General features: G+C 41.5%; 1 protein-coding gene across 1 annotated transcript in view; it reads right to left on the bottom strand.

The window, feature by feature from the left end:
- Positions 1–12,256, bottom strand: part of TAOK1 (TAO kinase 1) — a 63,782-nt gene that overhangs the window by 29,374 nt on the left and 22,152 nt on the right. Inside the window, exons 2-3 of the mRNA XM_066333398.1 lie at positions 4,921–5,147; positions 761–832 (exon numbers count right to left, since the gene is read on the bottom strand). Of these exons, the coding sequence (XP_066189495.1) occupies positions 761–832; positions 4,921–5,052 (204 nt within the window). The 5' untranslated portion in view covers positions 5,053–5,147. The remainder of the gene's footprint in view (positions 1–760; positions 833–4,920; positions 5,148–12,256) is intronic.

The following is a 12,256-nucleotide window of genomic DNA, read 5'->3' as shown; positions in this document are numbered from 1 at the left end:
CCAGAAATAATACCAAATCAGCTGCTTGTGTCATCTTGGGCTTTTCAAGAATTTGTATTAGCACTTAAATGCTCCAAGTGTAAATACAACTCTCTCTGCTAAGCATCCCAGGGAAAGGAGACACATCTGGGGTAGCCATGAAAGCACTTAATGTCTAAACCTCAGAGGTCCACTTCTACAGACCCCTCTGCAAAGATTGCCTCAATCCCTGGCCCAGGCAATTCTTCTGCAATGATGCTGCTGTTCAGATTTTCACACTCATTCATTCACCATTGTTTCGCCTTTCTTTCAGCTGCTCATGAGCACAGCCATTCCAGGGAGGGATGTGTTCTGCCTCACTACTTTGTACAAGCAAGGCTCCCTCTGAAGCTCTCACTACTCCATCCATTCTTATCATTCCTTTGTCCAGGAAGCAACATGGTTTTTTTGAAAGGTATTTAAAATGGACCATTTAAGAGCAGTAAGACACCAACACACAAACCCATCATTTTTAATTTTCCTTTTTTTCGTGTCTACACATTTATGTGGTCCCAAAACCAGTCCTATCTGAAAGAAGAGAGTTCTACCCATCCTTCTCAGAAGCAGATTACATAAAAATACACTGAACAGTAAACTGATTTATTTTGTTTACACAGTACTCTTATTCACCTTTACAGTTACAGAAAATATTTCTCCTACAGGAACCCAAGCTAACTAAGCTCATCCCATATAGTAATTATTTGCAATACTCAAAATTTAATATACAACATGTTCTACATACCTCATTGGACTGCTTCCCACTATATGACATTTTCTTGATGGCCACCACTTCATTGGTGCGCACATCACGTGCCTGGAACAGGAAAACACAATCCATCAGTTTCTTCAGGCCCCAGCATTCCATAAGATGCAAGCCACACACAATCATAAAATAATCTCTCTTCTTAGTTAACTTTTGCAGTGCATTAAACTAAAATGTCTTCCAAGAGGTGTGATCTCTGCAAGAATCAGAAATTTCTTTCCAAAGTGAAAGATCACTCTCCTGTCTGGGAGACAAGGTGTGACATTTTTCCATGCTCAGCATCCACCAAGTCTCTGCAGGAGTCAAGCTTTGTGACTTAAACTAAAAATCATAGCTAATAAAAGCAGCTCTGATTCAAGTAGAAGGGATTTTCCCTAAATCATCCTCTCTCCCTGCCCAGGTCCATTCCACATGAAACAGTAGCAAGGCTCAGCCACTCAGTTCCATTCAAACCATATGGAAACGTGTCACATAATGCACTGGAGATAGCCACCAGTGTCTGGAGCAGGTTTCTCCCCAGTGCTCTCAAAAATTAGCTTTTGTGTCTTAAAGGAAGGCAGATGATACAGAAAGACATGGCAGCAATCCAAGTGACCCATCTTCGGATGAGATTTCTGAATTTCAGTATTGTTCTTTACACTGCACCATAAATGTACATAGTTTTTCATACTTCAAAGGCAAACTTCCTAACTTCAGACAGCAACAATGCAAGGCAAGGACTAAAGGAGCAGCTTTGTTTGATTCAGCACCAAAGCAAGGGCTCAATCCCCATGACAGGAGAACAGGCAGCATCCTGTAGGAAGGATGGCTCCAGATAAGACCCCAGATTTCTCTGTTACAGATTTCAGCAGCACTGGAGGGTGGTGGAGGAAAAGACCTCTGAGTCTCTCTGATAATAATAATCAACTTGGACATGAAGCCAAAGGATATACATCAGAATAATGTGCACCACAGCATTCACTGATGACTGATGAAAATGCTGATTTTTAATATATTTGTACTATCAAGCACAGCCTACCAGAACACGGATTAATGAAGTACTAGGGCTCTGCCTTTTATAAAAAGGTTTTTCAGACATGTTTTAATTCTACTGTTCATTAAAGAGATTCCCAGAATTCCCTGCTAGTCTTTATTTCAACTGGTTATGATAAGCTTGAACCAATACTATTTTTACTTCTCTTTCTGTTTGAGGGGATCCACTCACTGATAGTACCTGTACAGTTGGGTGGTGGATGACTATTTTTTTTGTTTGAGGCAAAAAAGGCAGAATAAAATTCTGACTCCTAGATCTTTACTGATTAAACACAATCAGCTGTGTGAAGAACTGCCAATAAAGCAGGGAAGCAAAATACTACAGTACAGCAGAAGGAACCCAGCTCTAACAAAAGAGAGTGGGTTATTCTTCTGCTCCATCTGCAGTGTTCCAGTGTAGTAGGTTTCTTGTGTCAAGCAAAAGCTATTATTACACTGCAGAGTAGGGTAAGGATAATACCAAAAATGATTCAGAGGTGCCAGACTTGCAGTTTCTAAGAAACTAAAACCATGAGGTGAAACAGCAAAATTCTTATCAATTATGAAAGAAAATGAAATAAAATGAACTTTCTGCAACAGAAACAAAAAGACAAGAGTAAGATCAATATATATCATCCATTGCTGGGATCACTGCTAAAAGGGAAGGAACATGGGTACAACTAACAGTGAAACACTAAATTCTATTTTAAATAAGGTAGGGGAGATTTCAGGTTTATATGGATTTTCTATTGGGTAATTACACCCACATGTATTTATCAACCACATTTTTTGTGCAGGCTGTATGCCATGAAAGCTGCCTGGAGAGAGGATGTTTTCCATCAGAAAACCCAAGCAAACAACACCTGACAGAGTTTCCTGAACACCTACTGTCCTAGAGAGGGAGAACTGTCCTGGCTGACACCCCAGAAATATTAAAATCACAGAGTTTCATTTGCTTTTTAAATTTTCCCTCTGATCTTTGATAATTGAGAAGACAATTCTTAGACAAAAGCCAGGAGAATGTGCAAGACCAGTTCCTCTCAATCATCCAAATGAACAAGGCTTGTATTATGGCAGACATGTATGCACATAGATCCTGCTTTCCTCCAAAAACTCCACACAAAAGATCAACATCTGGTGACCAGAGTAGCTCCAGCATTGATAAAGGCAAAGTATGCACAAAGAAAAAGTGGAGTATGTCACTGGCTTCAGTAATATAATTTAAAGCAGCTATTGTCTACTGTCCAATATTATATTAATTAGAGAAAGTTTAATTGTTTGCAGCAGCAGAATCAAAATCTTGTTAAAGAAACTTAAGAAGTTTTATTTCTACTTTTAGAGAGGAATAAAGTACCCCAGAGATAGACTCCCCTATGCTTTAGTTCCTCATGCTTGTTTAATTCACATTAAATTTCCCTCTCCATGTTGTCTCTCTGATCTTTTGGGCTTCTGCTTGAAGGATGGGTGACACTGCATGGAACAGTTTCAGATTCAACATCTCAGAACCACTAGTAGTAAAAAAATGCACAAAACAAAACTTACAGGTTTAAACTTCCTAACACAGAAACAGCAATAGAGTGTCTTTATCAGAAACACTCTCTTGACAAAGATGAGCCCCACATGGGCTGGGTTTGTGTGACTGCTTACACTTGTCTTTATGCAAGTGCCAAATCAGAGGTATTTTCTGACAAAGAAGCACAATCCAAATGCCAGCAAATAATTGCACTCTATGGTGAGTAAATACCGATCTATAATGAACTGGTGATTTCAAATGGTGGGGGAAAAGAGAAAGAAGGGCTAGAAATTAACGGCCTCTGAGTTGCAATTGCTTTGGAGATGGAGCTGGTAATGGGCCATCAGCTCTGACCACAAAGACAAAGTTCAGGCAGGCTACAAATACCCCATGGCACCTTCCTGCGGTGTTTGGGAATGCTGTTTGCTTCCAGCTCACAGGCTACCTGCAGCTGCTTTATGGGTTTCCATATCTGTGTGCTCCACAATGCCTCTGAAAGATACAGTGTTCTCAAAAAACTTCCATAACATTTCTTCAATATTTCCACATAGCAGCAAGACAGATTTGTCAACTCCCTCTCTTTATATTCACTCTTTAACCAAAGTGAGTAAATGAGGTGAATTTAAGGCCACAGGTGAATATTGTTTCGTTAGAAAACACTTCCTCCCCCAGATCTGTTCCCAGACAGTGGTGGCTCATAGTTTTAAGCACTGAACAAAATTAAGAAGCTTTTCCTAATTAGTTCATCTGTGCTGCATTAAATTTGTGCTGGAAGGTTCCCAACATGGTCTGCTGCAATTATTAACACTGAATAGGCATCTCATAAAATAGTGACACAAATGGCTTTCTGAAGGAAAATTGGCAGGTTTGGCCACACCTCCTATAATTATAAACGTGAAAAAGGTTTTCCGAGGAAAGTGTTTTTTAATGAAGGCCCCACAGTTATTTGGTTAACACACAGCAACCTGCACTGAGGTTGCCATGAAGATCCCACTGCCAGTTGAGCTGTACAAGCAGCCTGAGAAAAATTCTGCTGTCCAGACGTTTATGTCAAGTAAGTTTTATGCAGATGGATACTGGGATTCTTGCCTGCAGTAGGAATGGATGTGACAGGACAAATGACAACAAAAGCACCAACACTCAGGTGTCAAACATAAAGAATGGCTTTAAGGGAGCCTCGGGGTATGCACAAAGGGAGAGAGAACTCCATTTCTCTCAAGGAACAAGAAGTGATAAGGAGATGATCAGACCGAGAGAACTGCATTGCCAGTCAGAATCGATGGAGCAGAAGTCCATGTTTTAATTTGCACATAAATCCCTGCTTGCAACATAACGATGCACCTAAAAGCACCGGGCAAGGACCAAGTTTCCAGGTTTTTTTGTTTGGTTTCTTTTTTTTTTTTTTTTTGTATGCAAACACCTTGCAGAGATTGCAACTTTGTGAAAGGATTGAGGCCATAACGACACACAAGATAACATCTCTGCCCCAAACACCACACAGAAAAAGTCACAGTAATTCTTTTTGTCATTCTTTTCCTCATTATGCTCAAAAAAGTCTACACCCGCCGTTTAAAAAGAAGCACAGCTAAAATTGACAAGTCATGGTGCTACTTACAAAATAAACTGCTCCGAAGCTTCCATGGCCAATCTCTCGGAGATCTGTGAAGAGCTTTTCTGGATCTTCTTTGAAGAAGAGCTCTGCAATTTCGGGGTCCTTCAGGCTGCCCGCTCGGCTGGTTGATGGCATCCTGCTGGGCAGTCAGCCGACCGACTATCTGGGTTTAAAGTGCTGCTTCAACCCTTGGCTCATCTGTATGAATGGAGCCTCTTCAGCATGGATTACTGCAAGAAAAAGATTGCAATCCTTCACTGATTATCCTCTGCTCAAAGAGCCCCAAACAAGCCACAGCAAAGCAGCTTCCACTTCCTCCAGAGCAAGCAGCCTTGGTGCCTGAAGCCACACACCCTCGTGTGCTGGGATAATGTCACAGCCCCACTGTGACACCAGTCAAGCATTTCTCTAGGACAGAAACCAAAACCGAAACACAGAATGAGGCGCATTCCATGCTCCGGCGTCTGCTCGATCACCTGCAGAGCACTCAGAGAATCTCTGACCTACAGCGACCACCAGTTCATCTGCAATGTGTCCATATGACCGTGACACCCTCCCCCTGAAGAGCTACAGCCACTGCGTCCTAAAAAACTGTCTGAATTTTGTGATGTCTATCACAAAGCTCCTGTTCTTCGGAGGTTTTACTTGAAACTCCTTTCTCCAGAGAAACAGCATCCAGAACAGGAGATACCCGATTTCACACCCGATGCTCCTCCTTCTGCTCCGCTTCAGCAGAGGCGAGCGCACATTTAAATTGTGACTGGCACATGAGACAATGGACAATAGGCCATTGGCAAACACTTTCTTCAGAGGAACTTGCAACTTCAGACACAACTGGGAATGTGTAAAATTCTTTCTGTCTGCACTATGAGTTTGCTTTCATTTACTACAAGCTTTGTGTCTTGGAATCTATCCAGAATAAAAGTATACTGTTAAGCTGTGCTAAAATCTTACTGTATCTTTACAACAGGTGATGCCAAAAAACCACCACAAATAAAAAACCCTCTTCTTTTTGTCTTAATCGGAGGCATTAGGATTTCCTATCAAATCCCTCTAAATTACCACCAATAATTCTGTCACTGGCAAACAGTTAATCACACATCCTGCTTCTTTCCAAAAAGATCTGTCTGGCCAAGACTTACACTTTTTCTATTTCTATTTCGTGTCTCAAATTCGCTTCTTTAAAAAGCTGAGGGTTTATTTCCACTATGAAGATGTGAAAGACAACAAATCAGAGTTTAAACAACACATCAGAAGGCCCTGTCCATTTCTCCTCCCATTCTGGACACTACAAACTCCACCTTTCTCCAAGCCTCTAGACCATCAATGAATCATTTGTTTTCCAGTCTCTGCAGAGCAATTCCTGCAAGGATGGAAAAAGACATACTCCTGGCATGTTTGTGCTCAGCGGTTCTCTTCTCTGGAGAGTTGCAGCATGTGGAAGTGCCACAGCCTGCCTGCTCCCTGTTAGAGACCTCCCAGCATTGCTGCAGAGCCTGGCTACGAAACACAGCCAAGATGTACCTGGCTGTAAACTCCACAGAAGTCTCCAGCTTTTCTGAGGAAGACATGCATGGGAGAGAGAAGGCACGGAAGGGCAGCAAAATCCAGCATTTTCCTCCAAGCGGTCAGCATTCAAAGAGATTTATAATGCAACCCAGAATGTGTTTCTGTGATAGCCTGCTCTCAAGGGATAAGGAAAAGCCAACACTGAAATCCCAGTGGTGGACCAAGTAGAAGAAGATATACACACACATACAGGAAAATATGCAGCTGCTCGCAACTCTGCCACACTGCACTGCTGAGCACTCACACATTTCCTATCGATGCAGGATCACTGCAGAGCCTTGGAACAACCAGCATCTGCACACAGCTGCCAGTGAGGCCAAGTGAGATGCACAGGAATGGGACTGTGATATCCCTACCTTCCCTTGCATAACACAGTAACTAATACCGTGTGGGAAGGGAAATAATTAGCTCCAGCTCAGCCCATACCTGAAGCACACTACATTTATGAAAGCTGGAGGAAAAGTGGGGGTTTTGTTATTTTTCTTTCATTCTTATAAATCAACAATATTCCACTTGATTCCAGCTCTAGCAAGCACATAACACTGAAAGACAACTGTTTCACATTTACAGCCCCCAACAAAACAATAGACAAAAAGCATGTCAGAAAAGCAAGAGAAAGGAGCTGGGGGAAGGGAGCTGATAACCAGAGCACACTCAGTATTATTGAAGGAATGTTTCTTGGATCGACGGTAATGATGTCATGTTCCATCTTTTAAGAAGCATCAGATTCTTACAAAAAGGACATTGTTGTTCAAAAGCAACTGCTGCAATCCCAGAATGCCCTTTTCCCTACATCTGTTAGTCAGAGGGGCTAGGCTTGGATAAACCTGCTAATATGGCCAAAAGTCACATGTCCCCGCGAGCGAGCGTGCGTGTGAGAGCCAGCGCGAGGGGAAAACCCTGCGCTCGCAGCTGAGATGGATTACAGCCTTCTCTCCCTCCCCACCGACCCCCCATGCCAAACCAGCCACCAGACTCCTTCTTGGCGTCCTTTCTGAGCATGCCTCTGAAATGTCATCAACAGGAACACTTTTTCCTGCAGCTGAAACTCCTACCAGGCCCACTGACAACACACACAGGCGTGGGACGGGACAGAGCAGAACTCCTCACCTACCGTGATACACCTTAAATTACACTTTTTTCCCCTTTAATCGTGAGAGCATCAAGGCAAATTTCATTATCTTTACCCTTGGAAATAATTGCTGCTTTGAAATGCATGAGAAAAAAATTTAAGTATTAAAATCCATTTAACAGAATAGTCGCAAACGTGTACGTGACACTGCTTATCATTTGATCTCCTTAGATGGAACAATAAAATACATTAATGTAAATTCCATCCATAAGAAAGCTTTACACAGTCTCGTCTAATGAAGTGCCCCCATTTTTATGGATGCTACAATATTAAATTCCCTCAGTCTTCTTTTTAACCAGACAACAGGCACTGCCTGCCAAAGCCCAGCAATGACAGCAGCAGAGCTCTGCCTCCTGCCTTGCAGTAATGACACCTGAATGCTGTGGGGAAATGGAAGGGAAGGCAGGAGAAGTGGCAAGCAAAACAGTCATTGCATTATTTTAAGTGTATTAAAAATACAGGCGAGATTTCTGATTAAAACAAAAAAAAAATCAACCCTACAACTAGACTGCACTGCAAATTAATTCACTCACCACCAGGCAGCTGCTTTTCTAAAGCACAGTCAAGTTGCACTTGAGTATTCTACATTCTTTCACCAGTGCAGTCTATTCACTACAGTTTTTTTGGACTGGTGCAGCTATACTGTTAAATACAATTGTTCCCAGTGGATGGGACAGATCATCTCACTTTAGCTCAGATCAGGTGGCTGGATTCTGGCTCTGGCCAAGGAACAGGCACAGCAAACAAGATATGGAACCCTCTGACTGCGTGACTACCTACAAGCCACCTTGCAGGCTGCTAAAATTAGAAAAAAATAAATTCACTTTTTTTTTTTCTAGTTGTCACTCATACAAAAAGAGAATACTGCACTGCATAAACACAACTACCAGACTTAGATCAACTTCACTCTTAACCAATAAGGAGATGTAGGAACATGAGAAAAATTCAAAGCAAACCAGGGAATGACCAAGGCACAGAACTGGCCCAGCTCTATTTCCACACAGTAGCCTGAACTCACTACACTTAGTGGCTACCACTACTGGCGTAAATGACACTGACTACAGACCAAAATGTTTTATCAAATTACTTTCATCTGAACAACTATCAGTTAGCAGAAACCGCATGCACACATCCACAAAAGTCTATGAATCGATAAGATGTTACATCCCTGTAATTATGGCTATATTAAAGGTACACACACACCCCTTGAACCTCTGACACAAGAAAGCTCAAGATGAGGACGGGATAAGACCTGTTCTCTTTGGAGTTTTCTGCCTCCTGCCATGTCATCTCAAGCTGAAGTTAAGACCCACCCCTGTGACTAACATCCCCTGGGATGCAGCAGAGCAGAACAAGCAAAGCTTGAAATGGTCAGTTGCCATATTTAAAGTGCATATTTCAGTCATATGCTACAGAGACCTCTGAGAAATTAAAATCTGTCCACATTACACTAAACTCTCTGACAGCTGTCAGTGTCACAGATAAGGGTATTCAGGTAATATAAACCAATGTACTAAGAGAATGTGCTTGGCCTTCCCTGCAGAAGAGAAGGGAATCACACACTGAGATTATCACCTGCCCATATTATTTCTCAAGTTCCCACTCAGACTAACCCAGTGAGTGACAGTGACTAGAAGGTACTTGGTTACATTAACCATGAGATACAGCAAAGCATTTTTAGGTCCTTAAGACAATTCAAAAGTTTGCAGAAACCAAATTACACCACACGCCTGCTTGTAGATGATTAGCACTGAAGAGCACGCTTTGTCCCTGCAAATGACATTTCAAGGAACTAACACATGCAACAAAAATATGAGAACCAGAACTAAACAAATACCATGTGAGCACAAAATGGAAACAACAAACAGATTTGTGCATCCATCATCCCATGTCTCCCCATTTCACTGGGAACAAGAGCCACACACACTTCCACAACATCAATGGAGCCAACAGGAAAGCTGTCCTCTATTACTGAACTATAAACAAAGTTATTTACAATTCGAGACATAAATCTTGTTTTATGTTATAGTCATCTGGTATCCCATACACTTAGCACAGTAACATCTATAAAAACTTCTCTCTGCTGTCAAACATAGCTACACTGCGTGTTTTTCCCTGATAGAATATATATGACACTTTAAAAACAAACAAACCAAGCAGGAGACCAGTTACAGCCCCTATGATCTTCACAGCTGACACTCTAACAAAAGTGAATATTCAACACAAAAAACTACTGGTTCTTTGTCAATCTTCTTACTCAAAGTAATAAAACCACCACCACCACCACCAACAAAAACCCACCACCACAAGAAACAACCTTACACCACTAAAAAACAACTCCCCACCACAACATAACTTTATTTAGAAACCAATATTTAGATTTGTTTTTTTTTAAAAAAATCTGCACTGCTGGTAGTGCAAACAGTTGCTAAATCTAAGTGTAATTTTCTCTGGTATGATCTAATGCACAAGCCTCAAGTAAGATGGGGAATGAGTGTCATCATGCAACTATCAAAAATGGGAAAAGGGATTTTCTCTTACTTGCATATGGGTCAGATCCAGGGAGTGTATGAAGCTGAGATTAAATTATCCTCTCAACACACTATTAAAAATTTCCTGAATGGCTTCCAGCTGACACTGAAAATTTCCACAACTATCCTAAATATGATGAACTGAAACTATTGAAAGAACTGACTTTCAAATTTTTTTTCTTTTACTTGCAATTACGCCTAAAGTAAGAGTTAGATGATAAGAATGTTTAAAGAATTATTAGATTATAAGAATAATGAATTTATTGAAGCTTAAAATAATGAATTTTGAAAGTTTATCTCTAGTATTTAATACTTGGCCTGAAAGCACAAATTTTTTTGGAAGCAACAAACAAATCACTCCCCATTTCTATAAACTCGGAATAAAAGCTTGCAAGATAGAAAAGACTAAAGCACTCTCACAAAAGTAAGAATTTAACCTGGAATGGGAAGTTGAAGGGCTGTACAGTTCATGAGAACACAGCACAAAAGATGATGAAGGTCCAGCATCAGAAGAAATGAACAACCATCATGCAGTGCTGATATATTTGACTTCAGGAATTACACCACTTACCCTTGACTTAATTTTGTGAACTGCATTTAAATGAGTCTTTAAAATTTTAGCCTGACAAATTCTATGCATGGAGTTACCTTATCCAGAAAGATAAAGGGCAGGAATTACCCACTACAGGTCCTATCACTTTATTTACTGTTCCCAAAAGCCAGGTGCCAGCCAGTGGTGGGGCCTTTCCACAAGGGCACAGACAGAAGGAGTTCTCTTGGTTTCTCTGAAATTCAGGGAACCTGTAGCCAGTGTGATATTGTCAGATTGCACCCATCCTTTTGCACAGCTCAGCAAACACAGAGGGGCTCACATTCATCAGGTCCTTCATGGGAGAATACATTCCTGACCACCGCACCACATTTCTCCTTCCAGCACGCTTTCAAAACTATATACACTGATTTTTATTACTTTGCATTTCTTCAAACCTCTTGTAAGCCAGGCTCTGCTCCACTCCTCAGTCAGCTGTTTTTTTCCTGTTCTGACAAAAGCAGAGAAATTCTCAAGGGCCTTAACACGCTCTGAACACATGGCAGAAGAGTTATACTCTGCTCACAGCAGAAGGTGGCTGTTTCCTTGAATAGCAAAAAAATCAGCTTCCTGTCCACCCTCAGTGACCCCAGACCAATGGCATCAAGACAGTTGTGTTCCAGTGACTGTCACAATGGAAGGTCCATCAGCACCTCAAACCTTCCTGAACAGACAGGAATTGTAGCCCCTTGACTCATGCAAAACCCCATATCACAGACTCCTTGTGCAGTTGGAAGCCTCTCCCACCAAGCTAACAACATGTTATTTTTTCTCCTCCTAGTTCTGCAATTTGGAATTCTTCCTAGAGTGGCAATTAAGGAAAAAAAACCCCACCAAAAACCAACAACCCAAACCAGAAATGAAACAAGAAAAGGCTGAAGATGCAGCAAAGGGCATTTAACTTCTCCCATGCCCTGCAAAGGGGACAAAGGGCACTCAGGAACATCTCCCTTGGGATCTGCTAACTCACTTTTACCACTTAGTCGTGAGCTGCAGCTCAGAAAAAAAATGCTGACAAAGTAATGAACTTGCCTTTCTCTTAATGATCTTAAAATCATTCTTTTCATTACATTTGTTCTCCACACTGGATCCACCAGTGCTGTCAGTCACTCAGGAAAAGGGAGGTGCAGATGAATGACATTCTACAAGAAACTGTTAGAAAAATGTTACCTACTCAGAAAAATACCCAAAAAGCTGTCACCAAACTGATCATCCTAAAATAATGCCAACTACAAGCAGAACAAAACCACCTGGAACAGGATGAGCAAACTGGATTGTGGAAGGCACCTGTGGAGCATGGAAGCTCCACAGAGATTCTTTTTCACATTGCTTTTCACTCCAAGCTCATGTACATGAGAAGCTCCTTTGCCTTCTGCCAGTCTCCAGGGCAAGGGAAAAGAGAATCATTTCATCTCCAAGTGAGGAGATCCTTCTGCTGCCGAAGTCTGAAGCAGGTGAGATATTAGAGCCGTGCTGGACACTTCCATCACTTGCCTTCCAGCAGCAAGGGCACTCCAC

This window comes from Sylvia atricapilla, chromosome 20, assembly GCF_009819655.1.
Source record: "Sylvia atricapilla isolate bSylAtr1 chromosome 20, bSylAtr1.pri, whole genome shotgun sequence".
Classification (NCBI taxonomy): domain Eukaryota; kingdom Metazoa; phylum Chordata; class Aves; order Passeriformes; family Sylviidae; genus Sylvia; species Sylvia atricapilla.
The sequence above is the reverse complement of the archived record's forward strand: the minus strand, read 5'-3'. Positions and strand labels throughout refer to the sequence as shown.